At 42.5% G+C, this 15110-nt stretch overlaps 1 protein-coding gene across 1 annotated transcript in view; it reads left to right on the top strand.

The window, feature by feature from the left end:
- Positions 1–14526, top strand: part of b4galnt3b (beta-1,4-N-acetyl-galactosaminyl transferase 3b) — a 24948-nt gene extending 10422 nt beyond the window's left edge. Inside the window, exons 8-20 of the mRNA XM_080438705.1 lie at positions 2397–2475; positions 2603–2669; positions 3254–3388; positions 4058–4167; positions 4583–4683; positions 5260–5327; positions 5665–6922; positions 7065–7324; positions 8578–8731; positions 8959–9031; positions 9146–9299; positions 10079–10205; positions 10913–14526. Coding sequence (XP_080294831.1) covers positions 2397–2475; positions 2603–2669; positions 3254–3388; positions 4058–4167; positions 4583–4683; positions 5260–5327; positions 5665–6922; positions 7065–7324; positions 8578–8731; positions 8959–9031; positions 9146–9299; positions 10079–10205; positions 10913–11024 — 2698 coding nt within the window. The 3' untranslated portion in view covers positions 11025–14526. The remainder of the gene's footprint in view (positions 1–2396; positions 2476–2602; positions 2670–3253; positions 3389–4057; positions 4168–4582; positions 4684–5259; positions 5328–5664; positions 6923–7064; positions 7325–8577; positions 8732–8958; positions 9032–9145; positions 9300–10078; positions 10206–10912) is intronic.
- The last annotated feature ends 584 nt before the right edge of the window (positions 14527–15110 follow it).

Genomic DNA, 15110 nt, shown 5'->3' with positions numbered 1-15110 from the left:
TTTCTCAAAAAGGAGCTTGGCCATTCCCGACGGTATGTTGTCTTTATTGAGATACAACAAAGAATAATAAAGTCTGCACACTGGGTCATGCTCCAAAGCTTAAAAAAAGATTTAGGTTCCTTTTTACACCATTGGACGTGAAGTTTCGAGCCGGCTCGAAACGTCACGTCCAATGGTGTAAAAAGGAACCAAAATAAATGTTAAGCTTTGGAGCATGACCCAGTGTGCGGACTTTATTCTTCTTTGTGGATTCTGACCTCAGCCCAGCACCTGGTTTTTAGTGAGTGGATGTGCGTGCTTTATTGTTTGTTTCTGTGTCTTTATTGAGATAGACATGATAGATGTCTATCTCAGATAGATTATGAAGGGGGGGGGGGCATTGAAGCGTTGAGGAGGTACAGGAGAGGAGTGTTTGGAATCATAAAATAGGGAGAGGATTCTAATGAATGTTATTGCAAAACCCAGAGTTGTCATTTTAACAAGTAGAGTTAAATAAGTGGGATGACCGACCGTTGTATTAATAAAATCATGGCCCTGTGCAGAGAGCAGTGTAATATCCAAGCAATTAAAATGGTGTTTGTTGTGGATATTTGTTGATTTGCATACTGGCAGATATCAGTGGTATGTTAGGATAGCCAAAGATGCGATGCTCACCCCATGAAGTCTTGAATTCATGGAGATTTGTTTTGCTTTGTTTTGTTTAATGAATTGAAGTAAATAGGAGGCCAATCTTATCAAGAGCATAACTATATTTAAAACGACCACTTACAAGCAGGACAGTAGTAGGCCTCCCAGTGATTACACTGAGATGTATTTATACATTTATATAAGTCGTTTTTGGGGTGAACTACCCCTTTAATGTTTTCTATGCTCTGGTGAGAAAGTGTTGGGAGAAGAGAGGGAAAAAAAACGTCCCTCTACAATCACAGCCACTGGCATGTGATTGTCAATAGTCGTAAAGTTGAGCGTAGGCCCGTTGAGTGCAGCAGAAGCAAACCTTTGTGCCTACGCCTTCTGTCTGCCAACCATGTGTCAACTGGTTTAAACAGGCTTAGAATAAGAATTGTATTTGCATGTACAAGAGAATTCACACACACACACACACACACACACACACACACACACACACACACACACACACACACACACACACACACACACACACACACACACACACACACACACACACACACACACACACACACACACACACACAGTAATACATAGAATTGTTAGATTTGGATCTCGAGATTCACGTGGGAACGTTGTGGCTCCTATGCGGATCTCAGACTTCATGTGGCCACCCTATCGTCTATGACATATTTATGTATGTATCTATGTATGTATCTACGACGTATATGACTCCATATTTCGGCAAGGATTCAGTCTGATCTGAGCCCCATTGGCTTCCGTTATGAAATTAAAGTTAATTATTATTGAACTATAAAACACCCTTGAAAAGTCTTAATCTGGCGCTAGAGGAAAGGCCATGTGGTCACCAAAACCAGTAGGGTTCATCCTGCAATCTATCTATTAGATTATGAGATATCTTTTGTGAAAAGTTGTGGGTGGAAATAGAGGAAAGTTAATGGGTGTCACTCATATCTTGTGTGCAAATGAAACGTTTGAGCCAAGGGTGGCGCTAGCGGAAAGGCCAAGGGGAAAGTAAAACTAGTAGCCTTCATCCTCTGGGGAGCAAGAAGTTGCACAAATTGCATGGCAATCCAGTCATCTGTTTGTGTTGGATGGATGGACTGACCGACCGATCTGACTAGCAGGGCTTTTACTTTAACAATTGAGAAAGCAGCAAACAAAAGATGTGTTGTCGTGGCAACCACTTCTTAGTCCAATTAACAACTGCTACAGTTTGCTATGGTGACATGCAGTTTAATATAGCATGAGCATTGGTTTAGAACAGTGATTAAACTGTTGACTGGGATCTGGGACCATGTTTAAGGTATCCTGATATCCGACATTAAAGGAGTAATTCACCCAAAACAACTTATTTTCTATCAATTACGCACCACATGAAGCCTTGAATTCATGTTTTCTTTTTTTTTTTTGCATTACTGAGCCAATACTTTGATGACGGGGTGGCTGGTAAGTAGGAGACTCAGTAGGAAACTCAATTGAGTCTCCTACTCAATTGAGTCTCCTACAGTACCAGAGACTCCGCTGGTCATCAAATTATTGGCTTTGGCGACAAAAACAAAAAATTTAAGGCTTCATGGGGTGTGTAATTGATTGAAAATAAGCAAGTTTCCTTTAACAGACACCTGCCAGCCAAATGAGTATTTTCAGTGGCCATGTTATAATAAAACATGTCTGTTATTTACAGAGCTCATATTAACTCAAACTAATATTGCCCACCATAACCATGTTGTCCCATCTAACAGGCTGTCTGCCCAGAAGAGGTACTTCTTTGAAGTGGTCCACAAGCAGAACGACAGAGGGACAGACCACGTGGCAGTAGCTGTGAGTATTTAAGCCAACTGTGTCATATTCCTTGCTTCCCCTCATCGTGCAATTACTTTTGCACTGTAAAATGTTAATTTAACTGTGAGAGTGTACAAGTGTAACCCCTGTATTTGTTCTTAAACAGTGGCATCTCAAACATGATGGTCTGAGGTTCATGGTTATTGAATCCAAGCACATCTCTCTCTACACTAGTAAGTACACACACATGCAAGGTTCAAGGTTGTGCTGGTTTCAACTGAGCCCAGTATGTCAACATATTTTGATTTCCTTACATCAGTTATTACTACAGTATTCAATGTTGCATTGTCACAACATGATTAGCCAAAGTGGTTTACCCATATTAACCACAAAATGTGTGAGAAATATAGTGTTTTCCATTCTGACACACCCACAAGTGTTCCTATTTGAAATGTGATCATCCATGTGTTTCCTGGAAATCTAGAGCGTTCATTCCTGTTAATCGAAATCAGGTCACCCATATGTATCTCCCTTGAAATCTGGAGTGTTGATACCTGCTATAAGTAATCAGATCACTTGAACTTTCGAGCGATTTGTAGCATTTATTGTTATACGTGAATGTATAACTGGAGATACAGTTACTGCTATTCTGGAGGAGGCGTATACTTGTAAAGTTCTGAAGTATCCGAAGTCGGGTATCAGCCTTTACTATTGCCAATGTTTCAGTACCAGAGGCATACCAATGGTTGGTTTCGTGGCTCAGTCTGTGCCAAGTCACTTGGGCCTCTCATGATAACCCTGTGGCTTCTTCCCACAGACGAGACTGTCTTGCTGATGAGCGACGTGGCTCACATACCTCAGACAGCTGCCAGTCACACGTCTACTCTGGGCGGGCCGCTCGGCGTCGAGGCTGACATGCTGAAGGATGACCCTCGGGATACCTTCTACCACGGTAAAGCCCGATTCTAATGTGTTGCTCTGCTACTACAACTACCACGCTTTACAGTGACAGATTGGCCGGCAGTGAGTTTAGGCATACAAAGACAAAGTTTAGGAACCAATTCAGTCAAATGTGATTAGGTTTTCTTTGAGAGCCCTTGGGGTGATGTTGCACTATATTTAAAAAAAACTGAACTGAACTGGTACAGTACCACAGTAGCAGTGCCAGGGCCGGCCGCTGCTATAAGCAATATAAGCGGTCGCTTAGGGCCACAACCACTAGGGGGGCTTTTTTACTTTCATATTGTAATTATGTCATGTATCTCCTATCCAACAACTAGCATTATTATTTTAGTATGCAATAAAAAATGACAATGATTTTATAATGGGGGTGTTTGGGGGGCACCAAAAAAAATCTTGCTTAGGGCCACGAAAATCCTAGGGCCGGCCCTGAGCAGTGCATTTTTGACCCAGGACAAAAGCCAAAGTTGTTGTCAGTTGCTCACCACAAGAGAGCCAGTCGAGAGAGTGACAGACAGAAAGACAGGAAGAGAAAATAAACCGAGAGCGGTATACACACAGACAAACACTTTGTGGTTAAAGCATACCACTTGCAACTTGTTATGCTCCCTTAAACGCATGCACTCATCTCTTCTCTGTTTGTGTTTTGTCGTGTGTGCAGTTCCCTTCATCAAAAACAAGTACCTACAAGGCGTGTTGCCTGACTGCTCCTACAAACCCAGTTACATCATCAAAGGCTTCCCTCTTATGCGGTACCAGGGATTGCAGTTCGTAAGTACTCCTTCATAAATCACTGTTCAACTTTCCCCCCTGCCCTTAACTTCCTGGGACAAAAGTAATCCTAACCTTAACCGCTCGCCCTAACCCTAAACATAAGCCTTACATTTCTAAACGTACGTAACCCATATGAATCTTTGAATACAGTAAATTGAAGCTGGTTTCAATAACCTTATGAGAATACCACACCCTGCTGCCTGTCTTTTACCTGTTCAATCAATCAATCAAACCCTGAATGTTTACATCCAGGGCCTTTGTTCCCTTTTGTTGTCACGGGCTAATCCTTGTGAGCAGAACACCCAGCTCGTATTACACGGCCACTTAGGGGCTCAGCACTTTACACTATCTAATAGTGTCATGTATCAATTATGTATTATAGTGTGTTGTTTTTCTTTGTTTTTTTACCCAGGTCCACATGTCCTACATTTACCCAAATGACTACACCCGACTCACGCACATGGAGACGGAGAATAGCTGCTTCTACCATGAGAGCCCTTACTACCTGGAGAGGTGATTCCTCGGGGGGGGGGGGGGGTTCGTGCAAGGGTAAAAATGTCGTAAGAGTTATTATGATAAACACTTGTATGTTTGAGAGAGCACAGTCAATGTTTATTAGCCATGGTTTGTGACTCAAGGGGTGGTTCATATTCTGGGGAAGAGGAATGTGTGATTTAATATGTTGGTTCCTGTTTTTGTAGTCAAAATGAAATTTGAGTCCTGGCTGGGAACCAGTTGAGAGCGCTGATATACAATACTGTACATAGTAAGGGCAAAGATGGCTGTGCACTGTGTGCAGTTATTCCCAGTATGGCCAATAGAGGGTGCTGCTTGATCACATGTACAGAGGTTCTGCTGTGCAAAAGGCTGGTTTAGTTAAGATTTCTCTTAAAAGATGCACTTAAGATATCCTTACAAGAATTATCTAGCTTATGTTCACTTATGAGTAACTTATAATTGAAAAGTATGCCGTTATTGATTTGCTTTATAGTGATATATATATTTTCTAACCCCAGGCATGTAGAACTGCTCCAATGTGTTGTATTTAATTTTTGCAAAGTCAAAAATACCAGTTTACTCTTTCTTTAGGTATGGATTCTCTAGATACATAAGACTGGACCACCAAGAAAATCTGGAGAGAGAGGACAGAGTTATGGGTAGGCAGCACACACAGCCAGCACATACAGTATAGGCTTCTCTTCCATAGTCCATACTTCCATAGTCCATACTTCCATAGTTTTAGAAGGTTCATTAAATTGTCTCAAGTGCAGAAATATTAACCAACATTTTGGTTATTCTTTGGTTAATAGAAAATGATTACATCATTTCTACATTTCATGTAGACATGACATAGAAATGTCTACAGTTTTGAATGTGGTGCAAACTCTCTCTCTCTCTCTCTCTCTTGCTCTCTCTCTCTCTCTCTCTCTCTCTCCCTCTCCCTCACACACTTCCTCCCTCCCTTCCTCTCCCTCTATCTCGCTTGAAATTTAGATTTTGGTTTCCAGCACAATGACATGCTGGAAGAAGAGGAAGAGGGGGAAGTGCGTGGTGACGCAGCCAAACCACGGTCGAAGTTGGACGATGGCATTCTGCGTGACTACGGCGACGACTATGACGACTATATCCAGAAACGCAGGCGCAAGCTCTTCTCTTTAAACAAACGGGGAGCCGGAGGTGCACTCAAGAACACTTCTGATACACATCCACGTGCATACAAGAGGAAGAAGGGACGAGGCATAAGCCTGAAGAGAGGAGATGTCTCAGATCTCCGACTAGAAACAAAGGCGTCCGCAGTGGTAACCTCAGTACCCAACAGGCTCCGGGAACACAATGAGAGAGACCTGGCCCTAGAGAAGCGGGTGTTGCCAACGGTACAGGTCAAACAACCGGTAGCACGTAGACCGGTCAAGAGGCGGAAGGTCAGGCAAGCAGTGACAGAGGCCAGACCAAAACAGAGAAACTCAGGGCTACCGGTGAAGAAGGGGCGACCCAGACCAGAAGTGGGAGGGCAGGCCAGGGCAAAGGAAAGCCCCACGGACCCGTCACAGCAGCCCCGGGTGCACTCTGAATGGAGTCACACCCAGAAGCCTGTGCAAGGAAGTGAAGACGACCAAGTGCAGAGGCCGAAATACGTGCAATCCCGAGTGCAAGACCGGAATGATTCTTTCCCCGACAAGGCCACAGTCGACCAGCGACGGAGTTACGTGAACCGTACTGTGGAACTCCGGCCGGCGGTCACCAGGAACTCCACCTCTCCACCGAAACTGCAGCTGAACCAGCAGGAGGAAGTGAACCAGATGGACCTCAGGGAGCTGGAGATGAAGCTGAATGTGCCTTTACCGCTGGAGAGGGACAGTACCATCCACAAAGCTAGAATGACTACCAAGGACAGAGTTGTGGCCAGAGAATGGCTGGACGGCGGAGGAGAGGAGCAGGAGTCGGACAGGAAGGGAGAAGCGAGAAAAGAGAATGGCAGGGAGGACGAGAAAGACTCGTTGTGGGACGCAGGGAGAGAGACTGAGGGAGGCGAAGAGGAGGAGATGATCTACGAGATTTCACCCCCTCCAGTGTTTGACCCCACGGTCAACTGGAGGCAGACCTTCCAGGTCAACCACCTGGACCTTCAGTCGCTGCGATCCGATTGGATAGACCTCCGTTGCAATGTCTCAGGCAACCTCATACTTTCCTCCAGTGAAGCTCAATCCCTTGTCAATGCCTTCATGGAGAAACTCAACCTCAAGCACCACGGGTACATGCTTTTTTCCGTCACTGCAAATTAAATATTTCTTTATGAAACATCATTTAGGCCATTATTATTTGTGGGCAGCATGTCTTTTCTATGGACTTGTAGAATTCGCAACCGAGAGCCAATTGTGTTCCTCTCCTTCCAGGCGGTTCTCTCTTGTTCGGGTCATTAATGTGGAGAAGAGAGCCGATGCGGTCCAGGGCAACCGGTACCTCCTGGAGCTGGAGCTGAAGGACCTGAATGGCCAGCTGCTCCGTCTGTCACGCTACATCTATGTTCTGATTCGCCGCAAAAGGCAGCGCGCCAGGGAGTTCATGCTTAAGCGCTCCGTCCCCGAAACTCTACTCTGTAACCCGGTGGGCCTTCATTGGAACTCTCTTGCTACTGTGCATTTCATAGTGCCAGGTACTACACACACTTGTGCACACACCAAAGGGGATGTTTTGCCATTTCAGTGGCTAATGTGTAGATAGAAAGCAGGTATACAAGTCAAAAACATAGAACGAAAACATTTTGAGCCGATTTGCATTATTACAATTAACAATGGGAAAACACTCAATAAAACAAAGAAAACACTACTATTATATAAAAAGAACACGCTTTTGAATATTTATTTAATATTATCCTGCACATGCAAGCTTTTTATTTTGTTGTTTTTCACAATTTTTTTAGGCTACATAACTTCTGAACTATTCAGAAGAAGAATGAGAAGGATGATTGCATTTGAAAACTTGTCTCAAGCCATTTTACTTACCTGCATGAAGTTTAATAGTTGAAGATAATGATTTAATTTGACATTTACGTTTGACGTTTCAAGGCTCAACTATACACACCTCTAGGTTACCCTTGTTCATTGCCATTACCAAGCAAGACCTTCCGGTCTCAAAAATTAAGCCAATGCGGAAGTTACTTAAACCTGTATGTATGCTGTCTAATGGCCAGCAGGGAGGGACTTCATTCATTGTAAAATGATTGTCTGATTGTATAGAAAATGACCCTATTTCTTACTTGATTTATTACCTCAGTAAACATTTTCCTTGTGGGTTGATGTTCTCAATCATTAGTTTCAAGTCTTCTTCAATATAGCATGATCATTTAGTAAATTATCCCATTTAGAGTAAAATAGACAATAAAGCAGTGTATGCTTTAGGGTGTGGCTACGTTGTGATTGACAAGTCACTACCATGGCAATAATGAGATATGCGTAGCAATGCATATCCCCAACCCCACCCTCTCATCCAAATATGGTCACTTCCGTCTGCAAACGTCCATGAGGACTATGGTCAAATCCAAGATGGCGATGGTCAATTTGCCAAACTCTAAGACCTCAAAACAGGTCTCCACAAACCAATGGGTGACATCACCCACTACGTGCACTACGTCCAGTCGTCCATTATTTATTACAGTTTATATCCATTACTGAGCAAATCGCAATAAAGATGGGGTGCTAAAGGAACTGAGGAGAGAGGGAAAAGAATACAAAGTAAGCACTCGGTTCAACCTTTGTCCTCACTCAGTCACTGAACTACCCAGTCTGTATCTCTGTTAAGATTCAGAGATGTTTTTGTGTCTTTTCTCTTCAGTCTGTCAGTCTGTCTGCCTTCACTGACTTATCATCAGGCTTTAACATAAGGATGCTTTTATCCCATCTGTCTCAGTGAAGAACCAGGCCCGCTGGGTGAAGCAGCTAATCGTAGACATGGAGACGTTGTACAGAGAGACGGGAGACTCCAACTTTAACCTCATCATCACCGACTACAACAGCACAGATATGGACGTGGAGAAAGCTCTGCAAGCCTCCACGCTCCCTAGGTACATTGGTTGGATTTGTGTTGAATCAGTTTAGCTTAGCTTACATGCATCATTGCATCATCTATCCATATGACTAAGAGAGCTTTTGTGCCTGTGTGTGTGTGTGTGTGTGTGTGTGTGTGTGTGTGTGTGTGTGTGTGTGTGTGTGTGTGTGTGTGTGTGTGTGTGTGTGTGTGTGTGTGTGTGTGTGTGTGTGTGTGTGTGTTCTTTGGCGGGGGCTCTACCAGGCACCAGTACGTGAAGCTGAGTGGGAACTTTGAGCGCTCTGCTGGACTACAGGCAGGCATCAACCTCATCACTGTGAGTGTCACATCATTACAGGCATTGAACCTGCTGCGCCTTTTATCAAGCGCTGACATGAGATACATTGCATTTCATCCCTACCTACCCTCCCTCTCTCCCTCTGTCTCATAGGAAGACCACAGCATTGTGTTTCTGTGCGACCTGCACATCCATTTTCCTCCCTCTATCATAGACACCATCAGGAAACACTGTGTGGAGGGCCGCATGGCCTTTGCCCCCATAGTGATGAGACTGGACTGTGGTGCTACACCGAGGCAGCCCCGAGGTACTAACAGACGCCATGAGAATACTTGTTTTTCAGTTTTCTGATGCCTTGCGTGCAGCATCTCACTATATCAGTGGTTCTCAAAGTGGTGTCCAGGGTGTCCCCAGCAAAATCACTTTAACTACTTTAAAGGGGAATACCACTCATTCTCAGCATTGTACTATGTCTTTAATACACCTTAGAGCTGTTGGTGTAGTAGACTTGTAGTAGTTTATAATGGCATATGGTTATAGATCACGTTTCACAAGACATAGTATGTGTAGATAGTAGAGATAAATTGGCTGAAAATGCTCTAATAAGTCTTAACTTTATATTCAAGTCGCACTGTTTCAGCTGGAAGTGAGATTACCCATTCTACTGAATGAGGCAGCCTAGAGGGCTGGCCAAAGAGTACACCTTCCGTATATCACTGATCACATGACCCCAACAATCAATTCTCCAGTTCTAGGCAACACAGAAGGGGGAACTTTGTTCTTATTTCCACACAACAGCTCTAAGGGGTATTAAGACATAGTTCTATGTTGAAAATGAGTGGTATTCCCCTTTAACCCCTATATACTAGATCCGCTATTTTCAAAACACCTTGAAAAAATTTGAAACATTTGGAATATTTTTGAAACACAACACAAATCTTGTATGAGGGTCCTTGACAGAAAATATTTTCAGATGACTGTGGCCAAATACATATTAATTTGGGAACAAGTTTGAGAAAAGTTTGAGAACCACTGCACTACATAAGTACACACACTTAAAAAAGCATCATGTCCACCGTGTTGCAGGTTACTGGGAGGTCAATGGCTTTGGCCTGCTGGGGCTCTACAAGACCGATTTGGACGCCGCCGGAGGCATGAACACCAGGGAGTTCACGGACCGCTGGGGAGGAGAGGACTGGGAGTTACTGGACAGGTAAAGGCCTGTCTATCTGAATGCAGCACACCGGATGTAGTTTTGAGCTTGTCATTCCATTAGTTGTTCATTAGTTCATTAGGTGTTACCTGTATTAGTCCGTTTTTGAAAGGGGATTGAGCATTGACAGGAGGAAAGCTGGGAGCGAGACAACATAGGGGAGGCACGGGACAGAAAGCTCTGGGTGTGATGCAGCCCTTCGTTAGCAGCAGGTGTACATGTGATCCACAACTAATGATGAAGTGGATTGACAGCTGGATCGAAACTAGGCCTGTCACAATGTTTACCTAATCGCAATTATTTGAGATAATCGCAAGTGTTTTCCATGTTGAGTGTTGATGATCATCTGAGGACCAAAACGTCCACTCTCTGTGTCACTTTATTTCACCACGTCATTTTTTGCACTTTTGTAAGTAAAAGACTTACAAGAGCCTCAGTGTTCATTTGTCAGTGTGCATGCCTACTTTGTTGTTTATGGACTTTCATGTTGAAAAGTATTCACACATTTTCAAACATTTTCAGATCTACAAGCTCACTGTGATACGTTGAGCTTGTGCGTTTAAAAAAAGAAAGTTCCAATGTTCAATGCCAAAAACACATTTAAATCGTTAATCGCAATTATTTGTATGACAATTAATCGCCAAGTAAAATGTCATGATCGGGCCCTAATCAAAAGCAGCTGATCAGAACTCTCTCTCTCGCTCTAGGCTCCTCCAGTCGGGTTTGGAGGTAGAAAGGATCTTCCTGAGGAACTTCTTTCATCACTACCACTCCAAACGTGGAATGTGGAACCGGCGCACACAGTCCGACTCCAGGTAACCCTGCATTCGCGTCTACCTTGACCTTTGCCACGGCCATGGTGAACAGAGCACTTTAAGAAAAAGAAAACGTTATAATTGACGGTAGGACCGACTGAGAATGCGGGATCGGATGTTTTCTCCAGTCACTTCTCTGAGACGGCGACTCCAGTCTGAAGTGGTGAAAAAATTGTGTGAATGCATAGAAGATACTACTGACTTGTCACTGCTATACTGAGAACTGAATTTGGGCAAGATGTTACCGATGTAACTCTGGATGTACTACTGAGTACTATTAAAGTACTGGCAGATATTTGCCATCGACTACACAGTGCTGTGTCTGAAGATACTACTGCGAACTCTTGCTGAGTGGAGCTGTGAGGATGTGCACTAAATGCTGCTGTATCATTCATCCAAAGAAAGGTACTCTGCAAGACGCCAGATACGTACAGTACTGCTATTGCTCGCTCTCACACACACACACACACACACACACACACACACACACACACACACACACACACACACACACACACACACACACACACACACACACACACACACACACACACACACACACACACAAGCACATAGATAGATATATACACTCCAACCAACCTCTGCTTAAGTCGGTTGAACTATTGAATCGTGGGACTCTTTCACAGTCAATTCCTCCAAGTGAAACTGGAGAACTGTGAGATTTTTTAGGTCTTGTCGACATAATTACCATTATGTCTATTTCATTGTTATGTATGATTGTGTCATGTCATAAATGACGGAAGCCTTCTATTTATTACTCCTATGACAATAGGGTTGTTTTTTATGTTACTCTAAATGACAAAATATACTGTAGACATACCTCGGCTCTCCCAACTGAGAAATCACCATTTCCGTGTCTTTACATCACAGCTCAAAGTTAATTGTGCCTTCTGCAAAACATGGAAAAAAGTTTTGCCTGGTTAGACTGAGTTTGAAGAGCTTTGCACTGCACAGCGAGATAGTATGGACACCTTGAGGTGTTGACAATGATGACAGGTGGATTAAGACAGATAAAGACAGATAAACTTTAATCAGATAACAATAAGATGCTACATTTTGGCTTAGTTGTTGCTGAAATACTGTGGAATCCACTACATCCACTATTGATCAAAGATTTAACCAGACACCGCTGTGGAGGTGTTACTTGTAATTTTATATTGTATCATTGCATCTGGTTTGAGATAAAAACCAGTAGGTTACCAACATTTTTACCATATTGAAAAATAAACCGACTTCCAATTTCATAAAAAACTACTTCCGGTGTGTCTGATTGCCTTGAAACTTCACCAGCACATTCTCTGAGTGGTGGGAAGTTCAATGGTGCAACCTGGAAGCGGATCTGTTCTCTTCCGATTTTACCAGGAAGTGGTCGCAGAGACCAGAAACTCTGCCTACCCCCCCCCCCATTTCTGGCCATAATTCGGTGACCATTGCTCTGATCAGCGCAATATAGGACTGGATTTGAAGGCTGTGTAGCCTGAAAAATCTAGTTGTGTAAACTGATGAGTTTGAGTTAAACCCTCCTCTTGGATGCTTAATATATGCCACATTTACTCATGGGGTAACTGCAATGAAAGCCATTCCAGTTCATGAAGCCATTTGTTCTTTTCCACTAGTCTTAATCCAGGTCTGTTGCACCAGCCCCAAGTGTTCATACTGTTACAGGTTTGTTATCAAAAAAATCCCGTCCTGATAAACTCTCAAGCTTTTGTGCCTTCCCTAGTTTTATATTGTATATATATACCATGTCAGATTGTAGGTTCACAGAAATGCAGTACTCCAGTCACTCCATCTCTTTGCACTCTTTTATCAGTGAACCAGGGAGGTTTTAAATAAGCAGCTTTTTGTTTTTAATTTAAGTTGCCCATTCCCACAATAGGAAATGCTGTTATGAATGTTCAAATAATATAAAAGAGAATGGAAAAAGCATTGTGTTGCTAGTTGTGAAGAAAATGAGATCTCATGTATTTATCAAATGGTTTTTATTATTACTTTTATTTAAGACAAGTCTCATGGCAGCTTTCTCTGAATATTCACATTCCTGCCTATTATTTGTTTTCTCAGATTCATGGGTACTCGCAGTAAGCCAAATCATTTTAGTTGACAAAACACTACACCATTTTGGCCTGTCTCAAGTTTTGCCTGCAGCTGAACATTCTGATTGAAGTGGTATCATCTCATGAGCTCTACAAACACCTAACAAACAAACGCAAGTCAGTGCAGTATGTGTGCACAGTAGCATGTCAGAACTGTCCATTAGGGTCTGGAGTTCTGGCCTTCTGTACTGTATGTAATGCCTGACATTTATACTTGGTTGTGCACCGGTGCAGTGCACTGAAAATAGCTGATCCACAAGCTCACAAAGCATCACAGCGCTTGTAGATCTTCTATTTCTGGTGCACAACATTGCCGTGCAACTAAGTATAAATCACCCTTATATGGTTTTCCATCACATTTGCCTTCAGATTCAATAAAGCCCTTTATGGGCTCTTTGAAAGCTCATGCTGCTATGAACATTCGTTTTTTTTTGTGATTTGTTTGGTTTTTTTGTCCTCCCTACAATTGTCTTGATATACCAAAGTATTCGGGCTTCTGCAATCTACAATTTATGATACTTCAAAGGAATGTTTTTTTTTTTTTTTTTTTCCTATTGTATTTATTTTGTTCACGGGCTCATCACTGTATCTGTGTGTGCTGCTTAGTCTCATCTCTGTCAACACTTCAAATGGATGATGTTGAGCTCTCTGCAAGGACATCTGAGTGCCTCTCTTCTCTTTCTGTATACAGTGTATATGTTTGTGCTTTGATTGCAATGCACTTGGTCCTGTTTCATCTCAATTCTCTCTGTCACTCATTGCCTTTAGTGGTGGGAAAAAAAAGTTCATTTCAGTGAACGAACGATTTCGTTCACGTTCACGGCAATGATTCGTTCAAATGATTCGTTCACGCTCCCGCTCAGTAGCGCTATTTTCTAGTGTTCAAAATGTACTCGAGTAAAAGTACAAAAGTATTGGCATCAAAATATACTTAAAGAACCAAATGTAAAAGTGCTAACATATTTGAAAATAGCCGATCTACAAGCTCACAACGCGTCGCGACGCGTTGTGAGCTTGTAGATCTGCTATTTTCAAATAGCCTAGGTATAAAATAGGGCTAAAGTGGTTAATGTATGTTTTATAATGTGTGTAAAACACCATTGCGGGAGCGTTCTTTTTTACGTCGCGCGTGAACTTAACAGTTTCAGAAAGTGAACGAGCTTGTTCACGTTCACGGCAAATGAACTAGTTATTTTTAACGAATCGATCATGAACGACACATCACTAATTGCCTTTCATGAGATGTACGTCATCCCTCTCTTTGTGTAAGGGGGATAATCTCACTGCCTCTGCCTAGATGTTATGGTTTAGGTGTCTTTCTTCTCTCAGGGAAAGCTATTTCACTCCACTGCCTTGATGAATCTGAGAAATAAATGACTCTTAAAACTATCTTTTTTTGTTTCATTCCATCTCATTGTGTCCATTTTTACATAGACCCTTATATACAGTATGTGAAGTTAAAGGGATTACACCATGAATTTAAAAAAAAATAATAATATTTAATATCATATTTTTTATGTCCCTCAAACCTTTTTAAAAGGTTTGAGCCTAAATCAAGCCTCAGATATACTCATTCCAACTAACTTCTCTCTGGCTTATAAAGAACTTTCACCTGCAATACCACATTGTCCTGTTTGGCACGGGGCGCTATTGAGCCAGTTTGTATGGATGTTATCTCCTGGTTCTGTGTGGAAAAAGTAAAAAGAAAAAAATAAGAAAAAATCCAAAAAAATCTTTTTTTTGTTGTTGGTTGGAACTGAAAAACGGGAGGGATTGTACCCTGACGTGACGTCACGTCAGGGACCAAATCAGTTTGGCCTGTTTTGAGACCAATTTACAGAAAACCCCAGATTTGCTGTGAAAGCCTGAGTGTTCAAACTGGGGTATTTTTGGGGATAGAAGAGAGGTAGGGGAGACCAAAAACACAGAAAAAATAAGAAAAAGTTGAAATTCATGGTGTAGTCCCTTTAACA

The sequence above is a fragment of the Gymnoscopelus braueri genome, assembly GCF_963280865.1.
Source record: "Gymnoscopelus braueri genome assembly, chromosome: 9".
Classification (NCBI taxonomy): Eukaryota; Metazoa; Chordata; class Actinopteri; order Myctophiformes; family Myctophidae; genus Gymnoscopelus; species Gymnoscopelus braueri.
Note: the sequence above shows the minus strand (reverse complement) of the source record. Positions and strands in the feature narration are given on the sequence as shown.